Genomic DNA, 20,563 nt, shown 5'->3' on the forward strand with positions numbered 1-20,563 from the left:
TTCCTAGAAAATCCTGTCTTTTCTAATAGGATGCCTATGTCATTCTTCTAAGCCAGTGGGATAGAACCTGCACCCTGCTGGAGGATATAATCCCCCCACAATAATATGTATTCATGYGTTACACCAGTAGCAACTAAAACAAGGCTCTTGACGTTCAACACAGGGTCCTCCATACAAACTTGGAGCAGAAACTTCTAGGTGACTCAGGATAATCTCACACTGTAAAAATGGTATGTTGAAACAAATCCCACTTGATCCAGCAAAGGAAACCATCTAGGATGCATCCTTACAGATACTACTGAAGGCTGACATCCAATTGAACAGTAACTGGATCCAAAAGAAGTGACAACYGAGCATCACAGCTTCACAGGCACTTCTGATAACAGCACTGGACTCTACAGGATGAGTTTGGGGTACTGTTTCCCACCTGCTACTTTCATGAACATGTTTTACCATGACTGGATAAGAAATCATGGAGATGCCTCAGTAATATCTAACCTCTGTTTTTACAATAAGCAGTCCAACACATGGGGCCCCTAACTGTGATGACCTGCTTCATTCAGATCCCAGAGCTCAGCACTGACAGTTGTCTACACCTTCCCTTTCCAGGACTCCTGAGATGCAAGAATGGAGTAGCAGCATGGCTCTTCCTCCTGAGGAAGAGGAGGGCAGCTGTGAAAGAGGATGAGCCATTCCCACTGCCAGTATCAGTGCAATGATGGGGCACACATAGCTGGCGCTGGTGCCAAAGTAGTGCTGGCTGGGTCCATGCAGGCTTCCCAGGGCGAGCAAGGTGTCCAGGCAGCTTCTCTGTCACTCCTGCAGCTCTGGTTGYAACAGCCACGGAGTCAGAGGGGAAATACTGTCCTCTTAGCCCTGTCTTTGCTTGCTCAGAGAAACATCTGCTCTGGGCATGGCCTGAGCTCACTTAGCAGGTATACAGTAATGTCTAAATAGCCCTGTTGGCGAAAAGGGAACCTGGCCATCTGCACACCTAGCTCCTCTATTGCACACCCAATTACAGTAATTGCACGATGAAGCAGGTAGCCACGTGTGGGCTGTGTGCATGGTGTTCCTGGGTGCATACCTACGCACAAGTGCCAAATGTCTAATTTTGCAGAGTGACAGGCTAGGGGAGGACAGGCAAAGGCAGGACTTAGTTTGGAGTGGCCAAGTTGCAAGTCTACAGCTGAAACTGCTGCATTATGGCTGCAACTGATCACTACTCAGCGAGATACAGCCTGCCTGTTGCTGAAACAGGGGCTTGCATAGGGTCAAACTTAATGCGTCAGTGAAATTTCAATAGAGAGTTTGGACTCCCCAGCCAACTCCTTGTTCTGTTTAACCAGAAATGAATCCTCTTCCTTTCCTAAAGTTCAGTAAGTTCCTTCCCCTACTGTTTCCTGACCTYTGTGTGACAGTAATTACACCAGGGCTTTTCAACTGTTGTAGCCTTTGCAGAGGACACAGAGATACAGCAAGTAGATGGATGTGCCTCACCCAGGTTCATACTAACTAGATACTGGAAACCAGGTCTCCTCATCCACTGCTTTGCGCTGTAAATACTAGATCAGCCTGGTAAACAGTGATACGAAACTTCAGAACTTGGACCCCTCTGTTGTCCCCATCAGGAATTCAATGAGGAACCTGCCATTTGCATACAGTGGCACTTGGCTCTTAATAAACTGCTCATAATTTTGCTGAGGCTAGTCCCAGAAGCATGCCCAATTTATACCAGCTGGCTGATGATACAGAATACCATTAAATGTTGAGATCCACACTGTGTCAACAGGAAATCTGTTGAGCAAGAACTAACCAATCTACCCCCCCACCATCTCACCGCCAAACACCCTCCCCAGCTTTACTGTCCGGATGTAATGCAGGGAGCCACCAGCAGGCCCTGCCTGATTTGTCCCCCCACGCGAGATGGCTCCCCATTTGCCGAATCACAGGGAGATGCACTGAATGAGAGGAGCTAAACCAGAACAGAGCGTTTTTTACACAACTCTGACCCATGAACATGATTTTTCTTCCCCACTCTCCCCCCTTACTCTCCTTCCCCCCACTCCAGAGAGTGGCTAAATACATTTGTGCTGTTGGAAGTTATCCAGTACAAAGTTACGGCCTAATTGCACACGTCAGGCTGAGCTTTGAACCCAGTTTTCGCAATGCAGCTCAAACTCACAGCAGCTGAGGAGAGGGTTCAGTGGGAAGCAAAGGCTAGCCCACAGCTCTCATGAGAAAAAGAACAAGGATCAAGCAATTTCTGGACTACTTCTTTAGTAGGGGCAAACGGGAGAGAACCACCTCCAGTGCACCTAGCCGAAGGACGCTGGTCTCCAAACAGCAAGGCAAATTAATGAATGACTGTGCAGCCATGATAACAGCATGGCAAGAAGAGATATTCCACTATTTCCCCACCATTTTTTGTTAAATGGCCTTCCCCTCCTGACATTCCAGGTAAAGCCCAAATTGGAACCACTAGTAAGAAAAATCCTGAAGACACCCCCCCCCCCAAAAAAAAAAAAGACTGTCTTGAGGCCTTCATTGTGAACTGACTAATAGTTTTGGTGTGGAATGGATTATTAGCACTTTCCTTCACACCTTATGGCTACTTCATGGGATCATGGGAAACTTATACAGAAGCTGACAGAAGGTACCAAGGAAAAGCTAAGCAGATCCAAGAACATGACAAAATACAAGCTGGAAAGTGTTTTGCACTGACAGACGCACTCTGCCTACTGCATTTGTTTGGCTTTGCCAAATGATCCGAATGCACCTCTGTTACCCAGCCAGCTAGCCTACAGTTACCTTCACAAGACACGCCATGCTAGACCTGTACTTCTTCAACTAGCCTCCAGACTTGATGCATTAATTCGAGAAGGCCCAGCCACAGAAGTTGTCTCCTACTCTTTATAGAATGTAAAACTTCACAATTCCTCTGACATCCCCTGTTTGAACCACTTTAAGCACTGGCCCAGTGGCTCCACCCATGTCCTCTTATCTACTGAAGTCAGTTTGGAAGAGGACCAGAGTAAGATCCCTAGCAGTAAGGGCAGAAGAGACTTCCTTCAGCTTTAAGAATTTAGGTTATTTAGCTGAGAACAGSCTGTCCTTTTAGGAGCTGTAGCCAGTTTTGGGATTGCTCCCCAGCTCCACTGTAAGAATGGGCTAAATTGAGCTCTGGATTCACTGGACACAAGTCCCATGAGCCCCAGACATTTGAGCAAAGACTTTAAAGACTCAGTTTCCATCTCCATGGGTGAACATGATAGCCACCTCTACCTCGTGACTGAGTTTCTAAAACGACCCAGGCCCAGCCTGCTGGCAAACACCCTGACATTTGCAGGGTTCAGAAAGCTTATCAGACAGAGAGCTTTCCACTCACCACCTCGGTAACTCATGTTCCCTTCACATTCCCTCCTCATACCTCCTCAAGGTCAGATCTAACAGGACAGCTCCTCTGCACAGGCCTGCTCTATGGAGCGCTCCCTCATCCAACACAGTCATCCCCTAAGATCCTGGAAGGGAATGGCACATTCTCTGGCTTTTAGTCGTCTGCTGGAGCTACAGTATCCTGAAAGGTCTCTTTAATGCAAAGACAAATGAATCCCCTGATATCTTAAGAAAAGTGCGCTGGCCTCATGCTCCTGTTCCTTTGTCACCACACAGATGCACGTTGCGTACTGTCTGTCCTAGCTGAGTATTTTCCCATATTGGCAATGGATGGTGAGGCTAGCACTGAAACTAATCAGAACATACCCTGGCAGCAAAACATCAGTTACATGGATTTGCCTCCTTGCTATGCTAGAACATGTCAGTCATTTAAACTATACCTCCTGTTATAAAGTTACACAACAGGCTTGGTTTTCTCTCCCCGATTAAAGAGATTTAAAATGCTTGCTCTAACAGATGTCCCAACACTGCTGGCATTAGGAAATGGCAAAGTTTCATTACTGCTGTTGCAGCTTACAGCAGTTAAGATCTTTTGGACCCAAGCTCACATCCCTGCAGTCTGGTAATGCCCCACATGAGGGGCACAGCAGGTCACAGCACAGGTTCCCTCGCTGCGCACAGTGGTCACACATCCTCCCTGCCTGGTCTGACAGAGCTGGCACTTCCAGCACAGGAGAGTTTCAGGGCTCTGATGTTCTCTCACGCTGGGAGTCCGGACAGAAGTCCTGAGCACCTCTGAGCCATCTGCCTTTCAGCCCACCCACAGCTCTGCGGGACTTGCATCAGGTCCTTCCAAAGGCTAAAGGAGACCAGCTGTTCTCCCAGGGACCACTAGATGCAAGACATCAAGATACAGGGCCTTTTCTCCATTTTTCTTGAAGAGTAAGTTACAAGGCTACAACTTGGACAAAACTCAAAAAACATCGGCTAATACTTACAGTCTGTCTTCTTCTGTAAGTGAAGTTTTTCCACAGCAGCAGTCCCAGCTGTGTCCAGAAAGCCATCTTTCTTCACTAAAGCCTAGCAGCTCCCTTCGGGCAGCAGCAGTGGCAGCACACAGCAGGGACACTGTGGCTGGGCATTAACTAGAAGACAAAAGTTGAAAGGGAAAAGGCTGTATTAGTCAGAAAAGAAAAGGCAACAAGCCATGGAAGGACAGAGGCAGAGCCTGCCCTCTGCGACCTCATGTAACCTCACAGTATCCCATGGTGTTCCCCAGCTCTGCTTTCTTACACCACGCACCCCAAGTCCCAAGGGTCCAAGCAAGCCCAGACTTACACTCACCAACTATTACCTCAGAGCTCTGAGACAGAAAAGCATGAAACACCCACAGCACAACAATTTCCCGCCTTCCTTCCCAAAAAATCCAAGAGCAAAAACAACCCAGAAGGAAAAGAGAAAAACATAGGTTTTGAAAGCTGATTAAGAGACCCTCTGAATGAGGTTGAACCACACAATTCATCCCGAGCTTTTTTTTTTTTTTTTCCCCCAAAGCTTCTTTCCATATTTACTTTTACAATGGTGAAAAACCTGCTGCCAGATCAGGAATGCCTTCATTTTGAAGTCCAGTCAGCACCACTGCTTGTAGGAGAAAATACTGTGCACTTAAAGGAGAGAGAAATGCCCATCTCCTTGAAGGCAGGTGACTAAGTATTACCCTGCAGCCATTCAAACTTGGACAAAGTGAATGGAAAATCGCTGTAGAGTCAGTGTCAGGTCTTGGAGTCACTTGGTCTCCAAAGTTGTGACCAGGGTGCATTCAGTATGCACCTTGCAAGAGTATGAGAAAGCATAAAGGGTTGTCATTTGTCTCCTTGGCGGTTATTAATACCCTCGTATAGGCTTGGGTACGCATACACTTCCAGGAAGGTTCACTCCAGTAAAAAGATGTGAATTCAGAGTAGATTAGTTAAACTTCATTAAATCCCATTTTTCCACAATTAACTTGGCATAGCTTGATTTGCTTTTGAGTTTAAGCTACTTCAGATTACGAGTATTTTTGTTCTGAACAGAAGTGTCCACCCAGGAATTTAACTAATCCATGACAAATTAATTCTGATTTATGTTCCTAATACCCTCTGTTGACAGGCTCAGTGTTAATAGGACAGCTAGCTGGTCCAAAGACATGAAGAGATAACCAGTCCCTTTAACATCTGTTAAACTGGGAACACACATGCTTTTGATTCTAATGTCCCACATACCAGTATCCCAGTCCTGTGATTCAGAATTGCATGCCTGATTGCAGGCTGCATTGAAAGCATTCCCAAAATTCATAAACACGCTAGGAACATAAGATTTATTCAGGAAATGCTCTGACCAGACTTACAATGGAGTAAGACTAGATGATTATAAAGGGCAATTCTGGATGTAAGCTTTGAGTTAACAAACGTTCACAGCCAAAACCTTTAAGTCTTTTCCACAACAAAATTCCATTATTACAATGTCTTACAGATTAAAAAACTTGTGTCTAATAATATAGGCCTCATTTACAAAAAAAATTTCCCTAACATGACTAACAAACACAATTAAAGCCTTTATGCTGAGTTCCACAGATAATTATACTGTAGTATCACAACAGGACAACAGTGCTTCTTAATGTCAGTACAGAGAGGCAAAGAACAATAGCAGACGCCTACAAAACCCTACAAGCCAAGCCCCGTGTCGGTACACAGGCAGCTGAGCAAACAGTCAGCACGGGCTTATTTACTGCTGCTAGGCACTGCTAGGCTTCAGCGGAGTGATCTCTGCCTGCAGATGCTCCTCTTCAGAGATGGATACCCAGCTGATCTCACAGGAGTGCCCTCCTCACCCTGCCCCAAGTTTTCCCCAGGCTGGAGCACCCCGACGCTAATGCGTTCCACCTGCAAGCACATCTGGCACATAGCAAATCCCCAGACATCCTGAAAGCGAGGCACTTGACAGGCTAGCAGCACATCCACAGGGATAAGAACTTGTCTTTTGTGGACAACATCAAAGGACAAACTCCACTTCTGAGGACTGTGCATGCACACTTACAGACCTGACACGCACTTACTCTTGCTGGGTTACGGGGGTTGCAGTGTCTCCTCTGCATACCAGTATCAAATTTTTAAAGCCATTATCAACATGTAACCCAGAGAAGAAATTAAGCAGAGAATGTTACCACCCGCTCTTAGGCCCCCTCCACCCATTCACATCTGCTTCAGGGTACCCAACAACATCTCTTTATAAGCCCCACAAAGTAGTTTGCATCATTACTCACTGCACTTTAGTGCAAGAGACACAGATGCTCTGTAACCACTAACTTGGTGAAAAAATCCTTCATAACACCAGGTGAATTGCTCATTTCAAGTATTTTCCACAAGGATACTAGCTTGTGGGTCACAGACCTGAATCTGCTTTGCTCTGCTCACCAGCATACCCCAAAAAGAGCGTAAGCCTTTCTCCCAGAGTCCATTCCTGCAGCTGCAAGAGAAGTTCAGCAAACAGGAGTGAAGGACTGGAAGGAACCATCAACCCTCCGCAATCGTAGGTAGTTGTGGAGTGGATACTAACTTCAGAAGGGTGCTCAGGGCACTCATTCCATACCCCMCCACCACCCCAATACTGCCCAAAACTCTGCAACAAGATACCTCCCAATCCTTTCCAACATTTACAGCAAAAGACCCAAAACCATAAGTGTAAAGTGCCACAGGAAGAGAGCAGGAGGGATTTTGGGGAGCAAGACACCTTAGGCATTCTCAATGGAAATATACCCAACTCTGTTGCTTTAATACCCTGCACAGAGGCAGAATAAATTTTGGAACAGTCTGCAGGATGTTTGAGATAGTCACAGGGCAGCTGGTTCAATCCACTTCAGTGAAAAACCTAGATTTTGGTCCCTCAGTTGCAGGCAGTCGCCAGGATCCAAAATACAGAAATACTGTCTTACAGAGGTTGTAGGGTTCATACTGCACTAGTACTTTGTAGTGCTAGTATCTGATCACTTATCACCCCTCAGCTGATGAGTGGAAACCTGTGGAACCAGGAAGACTTGGTTGTGATTATTTGCCTGGATTCCAGCTCCCCAGAGTTCACCTAAACCTCGCAGGGAACAAAGCAAATGAGCTGGCCTTCAGATAATATCAGCTGGTCTGGACACAAGTTCCAAACAATGAGAAGACACCAATTTGCAAGGAGTGTGCCTGAAGATTGTAAAATTTGGCCCAGAGTGTTCACATGTTGACAGTACTAGCTAAGTACCTGCATTAAGCTAAAGGACAGGTCCTATTGCTGTATGGACAGGTCAAAAGAAGTAAAAACTTGAATCTGAAGGGTGCCCAGTTGCACTTCTCACAGCCATGCTGGGGTGATAGCTTCAGAGACTTATCCTGCCTTACTGTTTCTCAGACTGCGTAACACAGGTATTGTGGATGCCTAGAGCTGGCTCCAATTTTGACCGACATGAGGTTGACTTATTTGGTGCACTGCTGCTACAAGTTTAGTATGTCCACTTGAATCGTTTTTAAGGCACCAGAAAGTGCTCTGCAGAATCTCAGCGCAAAATGGATTAGCACCCTTTCAGATGCTCTTCTAGCCGTCAAAAGGCAAGATTTACAAACCAGAGCCACAGAAAACTGCTCGATAAACCCAACACTCTTTGCTCTATCAGTGTTGAAGTCTATCTATGTTACCACCTTAGCCCGGGCTGAGAAGTTCAACCCAGTTTGAAATCCAACTTGCCATTTAGCACTGCAGGGCCAAAACCCACAAAGATCAGCTAGTTTCTAATGCAAGCTTTTGCATGTCATCTAAGTAAAATTTTGTGAGCCAATGGTACATAACAGTGATCACTCCTGACACTTACCCAAAACCATCTAAAGCATCAACACTGTCTACGCCTAGAACAAAATAAGCTGCATGAATTTGCCACTGTAGGACAAATTTTCTGTTATGTAAAATACCGCAGTTCTGCAGAAGAGAATGGATATTTATACCAGACCTGTCCTTTTACAGTGTAATGTCTTGCTTTTATAGAACACTTATTCCATGAAAGCAGGAACAATTCCCTCTGCTGTAGCAAATGGTGAAGGCTAGTTGTGGGAAGGTCTTTGCTGTACACAATCTTTTTCACTGTGTGAACACTACAAGTCTTCCAGTAGAGGTAGAGGTCTACATACAGCAATTTTAGGCCTACAGGCAACAGCCTTACTTCTCTTAGTGACCCAGAAATCTAATTCTGTCCAGTTCTGCTTCAGCGTTTCTCCACCTCTTTACCAACCTGTGCARCACAGCTGCATACTTAGACCACAAGGAACATGCTTGGGGGAGCCTCAAATTGCCTATATCTTAGGAATAACACCTGGCAGCTGTCTAGCATACCATCTCTAACTGCCACCTTAACACAGATAATAAACAGGAACCATCAGAAAACGCTGACTGGTAACCGAAACAAGTAATGGATGCTTGGAGTTATGTCCTGAATCCAGGCAAATCTCATGCAACATGTAGATACTGCACTGGATTTGAGAGCAGTAAGCATTCAGCTAACCAGACAGCCCAGGAAAAGTAAGGATAAAGGGGCCATTTCACATTTAGCAGTCTACTACATGGTGGAGATCCAGTATGCCAAGGTCCCTGCATGCTCTACCAACATGCCACTTAGACTTGTGTACACTTAGCATGCTGTTTCCTAACATTGTTCCAAGTTTTCTCAATCCCTGACAAAAAAAATCCACCGGTGGGATCAAATAAGAATGCCCAAATACTTCCCCAGATCTTTCTTAGAGCCTCCCCCCATCTCTTACTGGGGACAGGCTTGCCCTTACAATTACAGAGGATGTTCAGCCTGCAGAATCAATGGACATCAAAGGGTATGCAGAAGATGCAGAGCAGGCTGCATGTCTTCTGATCTGGCTCAGGGGTACCTGCTTTCCTCTTAAAAAAAAATTTAATAGCAGGTCAAGACCTTCTTTACTGGCTTAAACCAGCAGCCACAGTGTCCTTCGGCACAATCAAAGCACAGGGTCCACACGGAAGGAACGCACACTGGTCCCACAGACTGTCTTTGCAGAAGCTTCCCTGCATTTGACATTTCTCCCTGTTGCAGAAATCCCACATGGGATCCAGAGCTATACAGCTGTGAGTCCATCTGAAAGCAATTCAGAAAGTCATTCTTAAGAGATAATCAGAATATAGGACAAGCGCCACAAATGCTCACAGTGAAACATACATTTTGACTAACCCTTTCTTAATAGATCAGTGCTCTACCACTACATGGAAGTAAAATGGTTGCTGAAGGTCCAGTAGCCAATATGCCAGGAGTGTCCAGACCCAACTCATCTTAAATACAAAACTATGTATTATTACAGCTGTAAAATTTAAGAGAAAATTGCTGGAGTGGCATAGGATCAATTCCCCACCCCCATTCCTGGTGTCTGTACTAAGCAAACACACAACAGCCTTCAAAAGCAGCTTTCTGCAAACAATGCAGCTGTTTGCTTTCTTTTGGGGGCAAAAAAACCTTTTCCCTAGAGAAGAAATCACTATTTAGACAGGGAACAAAGTAAACTTATCAAACCTATGAGACTGCAACCTATCAGTATCCCAGCAATAGGTTATAGAGCCTTAATATCTCTAGCACCAACTTAAGTCCAGCCCTGGTCAGCAGAGCCAAAAGCTGTTAGTAGCTGATGGAGCTTCAGTGGACTCCATGAAATCTGCTTAGTGGCCTCTGTCCAGTTCTCTTGGACAGATTTCCACATCACTAGAGCCTCTATCACTGGCAGCTGTCCACACACCAAGCAGCCACAGAGAATATCAATCTAACATCCAGGGATGGTGCTCTTATGAGGACAGAAATGTTGTTTTCAGGGCATGGCATGGGTCTGCAATACTAGAGCCAGTGCTGTTCCTGTACTAAGAGCAGACATGGACTAGGGCAGTAGATATTCAACCTCAGATGAAAAGCTGTACATCTGCCTGTCTCCAGTAGCCTCTGGATAAGCATATATCAAATCAAACAAGAGCCTTTCCCTGAAAGAAAAGGGACAACTGAAGCAAGAACACTGGGTTTGAGCGGAAATGCAGTCCTTTTCGGAAATGCTGAGGAATATCTTATCATTTCATTTCCTCTGGACAGTATCAGGCTGCACTTTATGCAGCAAACAGTATCATGAACCATGTCAACTCTGCAAAGCCCAGGTCCAAGGACAAAGTCCCCCAGCACTCAGCATGCCGTCAGCTGAGCCAGCCCCCTTAAGAACTGTGAACAGTGAGGGCAGGAGACAGTCCCTGCCTCAAGAATTGACAATGACTCACACAAAACCAGCCATCAGCAAATTATTAGCCTGGCTGAGCATCTGGGGAACAGAGGTGCAGATAACTAAGTCAAGAGTTGCAGATCCCTCATATCAGGGTCTAGTGTCTTGGCCACTTCTCTGCAGAACACCCAAACCTCAGCTTCTGGCCTCCTCCAGCATAGTACCTGCAACAAAGACTTACTCCTGCACAACTACATCCTCTCTGTGCAATACCTGATGGGAGGACACATCAAGAAGTTCTTAAGGCACGAGTGGGAGGAGGAAAGCTTCACCACAATACCCTGAAAGGGAAAAGGCCTGTGTATCTACACAACTTCAGTGAGACTAAGGGAGGTGGAAAAACAGCTTTAGTCCCAATTCTGTTGAGATTAGGCTAGATAAAGAGCAGCTGAGGACAAACACAAACCATTATTTATCCTGCTTGCAAGAGATCTAACTAGAGCAGAAAAGCCAGTGCATAAAAAAACCAAGAGTAAGTGGCCATTCCATGGTCAAAACAACTCATGCAAAGCCTGCTAAACTACCGGGAGCAAACTTTGAACATTCACATCTCTAACAAGCTTTCAAGAAGCCAAAGAACTCATGACATCTACTTGAGCTCTAGAAAAGAGGGAAAACCACCACCAAAAATGATACTTCTCTAGGAATAAAAATAACATTGCTCTTTAAAAATCACCTTTTTAACCTCAAGATCCTTAAGTAAGCTACAAAAAGATGCCATGAAAAGCATTAGCAGCACACAGAGCTGAAGCAACTCACCTGAGGCCACAAGCAAAGCAAAAGTGGAGATGAGAATATAACAAAGAGATCCCAAACGTGTCTGTCTCCTGGTTTAAGCACTGTTAGACTCTGTGGCAATCACAGGTAGAGCAATGCATGATCAGCAGTGGAAGGCTGAGCTTTGAACCCACAGTCTGATGCCTGGGACACACAATCGTTATCAGCTGAGCCACACAGACACTAAAATGAAGTCTTTCGTAACCCCCTCATGGCTTCCGTTTCTCTCAGATTTGCCAAATAAATGTATCAGACACCAAGTTTTCTATTACATATGAAGATGCAATCAGCAAGAAGTGCTTCTCTCTTCAAAAATCACCCAGATCAAGTCACATGGTTTACTCTGACTCCTTTTTGTTAAGGGAGAGCTGCTGGGTCAGCAGGCAAGAATTTAATTAGGACCACAAATATTTGGGTGACAATATTTGGCAACATCCTCTATTACTTTACATCACCATATACACACTGACTACCATGCTTTAGGTTTGGTAATGAACAAGTCCTGGCCTTGTTCTCTGGTGCTCACTAATAAAAAGCAACATGGTCATCTGTCTGCCTTCCAAATAACAATGCTGCATATGACAGAAGCACTTTTTAAGTGGCTATAGACCATCTTAGAAGAAAGATCTAGCTTCATGCTAATACACAACCAGTTTGACTCACAGTTTCCCTCCTTGAGGAGCGTGTCAAGTTTTGTAAGAGTTCTCAGTGCGTAGTGGCAAAATATCAGGAAGCCGATTAAATGTTCCCATGGAATTCCGCTAGTGATCTGCAATCTCCGATCTAAACAAAACCGAGACACATTGCATCTCACTCATTCACAGGGTCCTCCAGGATGTACATAGCTACGGAACATTGTATAAATGACTTCTTTGTTCTCTAAGGAGGCACAAACTCACAGAAGATCAGAGACAATTGGTGGAAAAGAACTGCTCCTTTCAGCAAAGGGTGACAAGAAAACACCTATTTTACCTACTGCTAATAAAATTGTTAGTCTTGAAACAGAGCCCAATATCAGGCTCCGCCTGCCACACTAGGTACTACGCAAAGCCAGAGCAAGGTCCAGGCTCCAGTCTCAAGCGTTGGAACTCATCCAATGTCACGTTAGGGGCAGAAATCTGGCATCCCAACTATTCAGTCAAAATTGTAAGAGGCTTCCAAAGGTATCTAACTTGGGCACTAAGAATAAGCAGCTGGATTTTTCAAAAGTCAGTATATTGCACACAGAGTATTTCTGAAAGACCAGCTATGAATAGCCCAGCAGGGGAATGATCATTTTGAAAGACCTGGCTCAGAATTAGCATCATGAGCACCTGAATCCCTGGCCCTAAGTTCTTCAGAAACACTCTGGCTTGCCTCCCTCATCAAAAATGAACTCCAAGATGTGTGCTTGGGGCATTGCTAGGCCTGTATTTACCACTCAGAAATAAGCCATAAGGGATAGTTTCCCAAAGACTTCAGTGCTGGGTTAGAGTACTCCATAGCATAAATGGGATTAAGATTTCCAAAGTACTCAGTGTCTACTCAGGTATTTATACAAAGTCACGTCTTCAGAAACTGTTGGTGTTCAGCAGCTTACCTTGTGACACAGCATGACAAGCCATTTGAAAACCTGTCCCAGCTCACACAGGAGAAACATCTGCTTACCAGAACGACCACAAGAACTGGTTCTCATTACTTCCGGCTCTCTCAGAAGGTTCATTAGTGAAAACAAGCACAGCTCAACTGCAAAAACAGAAGTTACGTTTGCCTGCACCATCGCTGAATTGACCCCAAGAATGGCACATGCGAGAGGCATTCACTTCAGCCAGATGAGCTGCTTAAATGTCAAGTATAACATTCAAGATGAAATGCAGTCATCTATTTTACAAAAGACCCTACCTTCCACTGAAAGCTGTGAAACAGATTAAACACTTCAACTGTCTTAGTACACTCAATGTCCCTGTTTCTCAAAAGAAAAAGGTGAAAAATCTAGTTGATTCTCGGGGACAAACAAATAGAAAAAAAGTAAGGTTCCAGTTATCCTAGAAGACTAACTGAATAACTGACTTGCTTTATCATAATCAATGTCCAAATATCCAGAGTCCATATTAGCTTTTTTTTTTTTTTTTTTTTTTTTGCTTTCAAAGAATGAGCTCCTCTCTATAGTGGAATTTAGGAATAATACAACATTCCTACTGAAATAATAATTGCAACATTTAAGCCCAATTCATGCCATTAGGCTTTGATCTGAGAGCAACTGTAGTATAGTCAGTATACAGTCTGCAAAAAGCAGTATTATGCAGCCTCAGCTGCTTTTTCCAGCTGATGGCACATCCTGTTTAAGGACATATCTTTGCAAGTGGGAAAAGGCGTGAAGCATTTGACATCGGTAAAGGTACTTTTCTACTTGGCAACAGCCTCCAGGAAAAGGAAGACAACAGGGGCGTTCAAGAAAGTCATCAGCCTCATCAACTTTCGGCAAAAGAAATCCACGGGCTCAGAGGGAGTTAGACAAGCCAGCTATACTCTTGAACGTCACCCCCAGCAGAGCACACCCTGGTCACTTAACCACCGTATCTTTGCAAAGCAACTGAAGATCTGGCTTAAAACAGGTACACTGGCCGGTGCTCTGTGTTCTTACCGCAGAGTGGCTGGAGCATCAGCCAGCATGACCCTAATACCCTATACGTGAAAATCTCCAGACTGTGATGAAGGGCTTCCCCTAATCTTTGAAAAACAATCAGCATGTGAGATGCTGTTATCATCAGTGAGATGACTGCAATTACAAAGGATTGGGGTGGGGGGGGAGAAGGTTTCAAGACAAGTCAGACGTGGAGGTTACCTTCCACATTTATATGAGTGTCCTGCAGGGAAGCCACAGTTATCTGGAAAGCAGCACATTAGTCTTTCATACCTTGGACTTTTGACACTGGGGTATTTGTGTCTTCTCTTGAGTGAGGCTATCATGCCTTGCAGCTTCATAATCACCTTTTTTTTTTTTTTTTTTTTTTTTGAGGAAATGTCCTCTCCTACATCATCTCATTTTTTGTAGCTTGCTTTTGATTTTGAGAGAAGACAATGATACAAACTGTGGCTGGCACAAGATTAAACTGCAGTATAAGACATATGGCTACCCTGTAACATCTAGGGAAACTTTACTGTTTTTTCCCCTTGATTTTTGCCATCTGGGACCAACATGCCATGAACCAGCATGTGTCCATTAAAAAAAGCAGAAAACCACCACATAGCTTTATAGGACAGAAAACACCCCAATGGTGCTTTTGGGATTCACTGGCATAAGGAATAAGCTGTTTGTTAAGGTTGATGCCAACACAACTGCACTGACATTAATGCTGTGGCATAGGTATAGATAAGAGCAGATGAAACCAAAAAATGTCTAAACTATGCAGAAAACCATACGTCAAGAAACAGCCTCTAACACAATGCAAGGAAATGGCATTGGCAGTATTTTCGAGTGGTTGTCAGAGAGCAAGGTTTGATCTTGGAAAGACTGCAGCAGACAGACCAACAAGTCTTCTGTTCCCACACTGCTACCTTCTAGCTATATGGATGAGAAAACTAGAAATCCTCTAAAGCTATAGACAGATGTCTAAGTACCTTTGAAAGCAGAGAGTGTCAACTATGAAAAGGAATGAATTTCTGACCAATCTTGGGATGTGATACAGAGTTCAATAAGCCCTTATCTTTAAAGTTATTCAGGGAAGAATATGAAAATAATTGGCATACGTGATAAGAAGCAAGTCAGAGCACCTGCCGCAGCACATGTGCCACTGGACAGCTAGCAGGCTGTGCTGGCAGAAAGTGTGCAAAAGCTTCTCCTTTCTGCCTGATCCACAGAGGAACAGTTGCTCCACACACTTTATATTCTTCAGCTGCAGCTGTGCAACTCACATGCCTAGTGCTGAAGCTTCAGTCCTTAGTGTCAACAAGGATGATGACAGACAGGCAAAGTAGGCAAATATATGCATTTAATGTCATTCATGGATTGACCTAAAAGAGACAAGAATGACAAAACCCTGTTCATATTCTAAGCCACACCTCATGATGCAGAAGGATTCAGGACAGAGCTCTGTTAATTTCAAGTGATCAAGCACAGAGGTGAAGAGCTGTGGTCTACTTAATTTTGACCAAATGACTTGGAAGGGAAAACACTTCAGGTAGGTGCAAAAGAGGCATGAAGTGCCAAATGGAAGGCCAATAAGCTTCCAAGATAGAAACGTAAAGAGAAGAGATTTGCCAGTTGTTAAGTAATATAGAATCCAAACCATGTATTTACTGTTGAGCTCAGTATATCCTTAATGGTGCTCACTGAAACTGTTCCACTGGACTCCAAGCATGCTCCCACAATCTAGCTGATTGCAATTATGTCTGGTGTTGTACAAGAATACAACTGGAGAGAAAGCTGCAGCAATCTGGAAGATTAAGAGGATGTCATAAGAATGGAGTTCAAAGCGTTGGAAAATGTGGCAATGAAGAGAACAAAAAAAAAGCCAAGTAAAAATTAAGATCTGAAGAATACTGAAAACAATCAGTATACATGAGATGGTGTCAGTCTGCTAGTAGGAAGCAGATACAGGTTTCTCCAGTGACACTAGAGAAACTCCTATTGTTTTCATTAGGAAAAATCTTTCAATGTAGGTTTGTGAGAGAGTTTGATTATTTGTTTCTTTTGAAGGCATAGCATTTCACCCGCAAAAGCAGAAGCCACATCTGAAAGCCTGGGCCTCAAAACCAGGCTGCTGACTCTAGCAACAGAGTCAAGGATCTTCAAAAAGATACGTTACAGTGCTGCAGTTGAGAAAAACTGCACTTTCAGTTTTACCTTGCAGAGTGTAAACTTTCATGATCTCACCATTATGATGATGGCAAAAGCAGATAAGAGGAAATAGGCATGATGTCACCAAGGCAGATGAGTGCAGGTGCTGGAAACAGGGTTTTGTTGGTTCTTAGACCTGCACTTGCCACCTAGACCACTGCTACTCTCCGCCTTTCCAAATGGCAGAATTTTGGCTTTTATTTAGCTAACAATCAAGATCATTAATGGATGTTAATTGCATGGTTTTGTTCCCTCCTCCTGGGAACAATCTTTCAGGGGGAAATGGGGTAGTAAAGCTCCAGGTTTTTTCAAAGAAACACACGAGCAAGGCGGTAACAGGTTTTGGCAACTTCTGCATCTTCTGCACAATGTTGCTCGCCTGCTGTCCACAAAAAGAGAAGCCAGACCTCTGGAGCGATCTCTGAACTGTGTGGTCAGAGGCTCCGGCTTTGTTTGTTCTTTCCCAAAGAACGACCTTCTTATCTAGCCCAAACCAGAACAATCTTGGAAATGCTCCTCTGCTCTCTTTATTTTTCTTCCTGTGTAATGCCAATCATTCCCTAATAAAGTTAACATAACGCAAACCAATCCCTTATTGGATTAAGCAGAACCCTGCTAAGCAACACTCCTACAGAAAATAACAGAAAGAAAAAAAGATCTGCTTACATATCGATATTCACGCTATTCAAACTGATGTATATTCTTGTTCTGATCTGTGATCAAGCTTTTATTCTAATAACACAAACAAAGTTCTGAATGCTCCTGTTTTTCCCCACAGTGTCAGTCTGTCATGTCAGGAAAGCTGCAGCAACAGTTTTCCATCCTACTCCATCTCGCTCTCAGCACTCGGGGGCAAGCTCACGTGTTTTTGTCCAGCAACAAATGATAAAAACAACAGGTTTAGCTTCACCCTCACCTTTTGTAGAGAAACTGTCTTAATGGGGGAGGGGGGCAGCTATTTTAAGTACTCTAGTCAGTAGCTTGAATCATGGTAATTCCTTTGAGTTACTCTATATGACTTCTTGTGCAACACAAGTCTAGGATATACAGCTACAGAATTTGTGATATTTTAATCCCTTATGTTTTGTGGTGACCTTCTCCTGTGCAACATTGCAAGTAGAGCCCAGCAATGATATTTCTAATATATTACTGTTAATATCACTAACTGCAAACGTGCAGGGTAAGCACACAGAAAACTTAAGAGTTCAGAATTTGAATCCTCAGCTGGCAAAAATATGCAACACTCTTCAAAAGAATGAATTTATATGACATTAGACCTGGAGAAAGTGCGCAGTCCCTTGCTGCCTCTGATGAGCTAGGAAAAATATGTCACACAACAAAACAGTGGGTTCTGGTCCTAGTCTCTCCCACAGCAGGAGTCATCAAGAACGATCACCCTAAAAGAGAACAGAGAAGCACTGGTGCTGGGTCAGTTGTGCCCTCTGGACTTATTTCGGGATTTGGTGTGTCGCCCAGCTCATGAGACCTACACAAACACCAAGGGTGCTTGCTCCAAGGTTACTTAAAACAGAAAGTGGTAGTCTTGTTCCCATCATCTTTACATTGGTACCAGTGTTCGCTAAGCTGTACGGAGACTCTGACCAGAGAACCATTAAAAAAATAAATAAATAAGTCACTCACCAAGAAGAGAGTTATTTTCAACTGCTTGCTCTGGATCAGAGAGCTCCAACGCTAGCACCCAGGATGGAGCAGGTGCGGGGAGAAAGAAGAGTGGGCAGTTGGGGAGAAAAATGAGGCAGGTCCATTACTTCAGCAATGGCCTTCAATTATGTCGGATTAAAGTTAGGAAGAAACCACACCCCAAGAAACACTGAGCCATTGTGTGGCGAAACACATGTGATAAACAGCGGCAGAGCGGATCACACTCAGCCACAGAGGGATGAGCTCAGGACCCATCTTCCCCCTGTTCTAGTTTGGTGGGTCTAACTGTCAGGTGAACTCAACTGGTGAGACAACAGTCTTGCAGGGGTGAAGGCACAGGAAGACACTATATGCAGTTCAAAACGTGGTATTTGATTAACGCATGAGGCATTACGTGCTCCAGCCCAGAATCTATGTGGAAGGTCCAGAGCTGCTTTCCTCATGTCACTGGAGTTTATTCCTGAATTACAGTGGGCTGTTTTATCCTCACACAGCTGGGGCAAAGTTCAGTCATTGGAATATTGGAGAAAAGACTATTTCTAGAACAAAGTCCAAATTTCAATTTTATTTAAGTACTTTTACCACTCATGGCATTTCCTTTTTTTTGTAGTTTAACAGTCCACAGGAGCGACTACTACCTACACAAGCTGTTATCATATTTGGTGCCGGACCAAATCTCTGCCCATGTCAATAGCAACGAGCGACAAAAGTTTTTTGAAAACAAATTTGGCATTACAAACAAGGTTTGCCAGCAGTTCTCTGTGCCAAACATATTTATAAGAAAGCCTCAATTTCTCTGGGTGAAAGACCATTAAGCAACTTTCAACAGATCTGCCTGCATTGCTATGCAGCTGTATTTGGACAAAACTTGGAACAGATATCCAAAAGATTGCCATGACTTCTGTAAATGCAAAAGTCTTATACATAGCTGCACTTGAGGTGTTTCTCCCCACACACACAAGTATCATATGGGTAAGTGAACTTCAGCAGAAATTTATTAAGGGAAAGCTATTGCGAATGTTGGGGCTAGGCTGCTTGGGCTGATTATTACATACCAATACTGGAAGAGAGCCATTATGACCTCCTGCAATCCTGAGGTCAGCAAATGTCTCCCAAAAATGCCTGCAGCGACCATAAAAGGAGCAATTTATTAACTTTTAAAGTTGAGAATACATCTCTCTAAAAGTTCAATTTAAATTCTATCACACATCTCTTGTTTTCCAGGTTACAATACTTTTAGCCACAACTTGGAAAGAGCTGCTTTTTAATTTTCATCACATTCAGTCCTACTGAAGTAGGATTATAGGGCAAACAAGGTGCTCCGTGTCATTAGTGGAGGCACCAGATTCTTGCCCTTAGCTGTCCCAAGCACACCAGATACAGATTGTGTAGCACCACATTTACATATCTTAAAATTCCAGTTAACACAGTGATTTCTAATGAGCCACCAACAGCATTAATATCTGTTACATCTGTAACATGGTGAACAGTCACAAGCAGTACCCGTTCAGCTTAATAGCCTGCAGGGGCATCACAGAATCACACAAAGATCTGTATGTTTTGGGGAGGTCTCATCATAAGCACTCATTTCCACTTGTTCAAAAACAAAGATGCGCCACAAGGGCTAAATGCAGAAAGCATTGCATTGAATGTCTATTATCATAACTTCCTTTCAAAATTCAGTAAGGTTGCTCAATTATAAAAGCCTTAAGACATCAAGCTTGACCATCTGCTGTTAATGGATCATCACCAAGACAGGGCTGCTCTCTGTTTTACAAACACTGACACATTTTTCAAAGGCCACCTCTTCACTGAATTTTAACATATCAATCCATATCGATACTCAAGTTCACCCCCTCTTTTGGCCCCGATTTAGCTATGGATGTAAGCACATGCTTGAATCTCTCTGGCTTCAGTAAGGGCTAGTCCAACACACTGAAAATTAACTTTGATCACCCGAGAAAGTTTATTTATACAGCCTTGAAGTCTAAAAGAAGAAAACAACCCCAACACCGGGGGGGCGGGGGGAGGGAGGGCAGGCCAGGGGTTAATGTTTTAAGTTAGGCATAAAAATACTGTTTTAATTCAGAGCCGCAGTCTCCTTCCTTCGATACACTCAAAGCGCTTGGGGCAGCCGCGCACCTCCAAAACGAAACGGCAGGATGCTGCAAGAGGCTGGCGAGAGGTTACGACGCAGCAGCGCGGCCGGCAGCAGCCACGGCCGGCAGCAGCCACGGCCGCCCCTCGCGGGAGCCGCCGCGGCCCCCGGCGCCCGCGCAAGTCCCGCGCCGCGCGGAACCGTCCCGTCCCGTCCCGTTATCTGCCGGCAGCGCGCAGCAGCCGGCGCCGGCGAGAGACACCCGGCGCCGGCGCCGCCGAGCCAAACAACTTGCTCCGCTCGAGATAAGGCGAAATAGAATAAAATATATATATATATATTTTAAAAAAATGAAAAAGCGCACGCCAGCACCACCCCGCTGCTGAGGCGCTGGGCGCAGCGAGCCGCGCCGCAGAAACTTGTTGTTTTTACTGTTGGGTTTTTTGTTTTTTTTTTTTTTCGCCTTCCCTC

The 20,563-nt window shown here is 44.3% G+C and overlaps 1 protein-coding gene across 1 annotated transcript in view; it reads right to left on the bottom strand.

The window, feature by feature from the left end:
* Positions 1-4,541, bottom strand: part of ABCA1 (ATP binding cassette subfamily A member 1) — an 82,584-nt gene extending 78,043 nt beyond the window's left edge. The window contains exon 1 of the mRNA XM_026078663.1: positions 4,395-4,541. Coding sequence (XP_025934448.1) covers positions 4,395-4,460 — 66 coding nt within the window. The 5' untranslated portion in view covers positions 4,461-4,541. The remainder of the gene's footprint in view (positions 1-4,394) is intronic.
* Positions 4,542-20,563: the final 16,022 nt, after the last annotated feature.

This window comes from Apteryx rowi, unplaced genomic scaffold (genome assembly GCF_003343035.1).
Source record: "Apteryx rowi isolate R43461 unplaced genomic scaffold, aptRow1 scaffold_113, whole genome shotgun sequence".
NCBI lineage: Eukaryota > Metazoa > Chordata > Aves > Apterygiformes > Apterygidae > Apteryx > Apteryx rowi.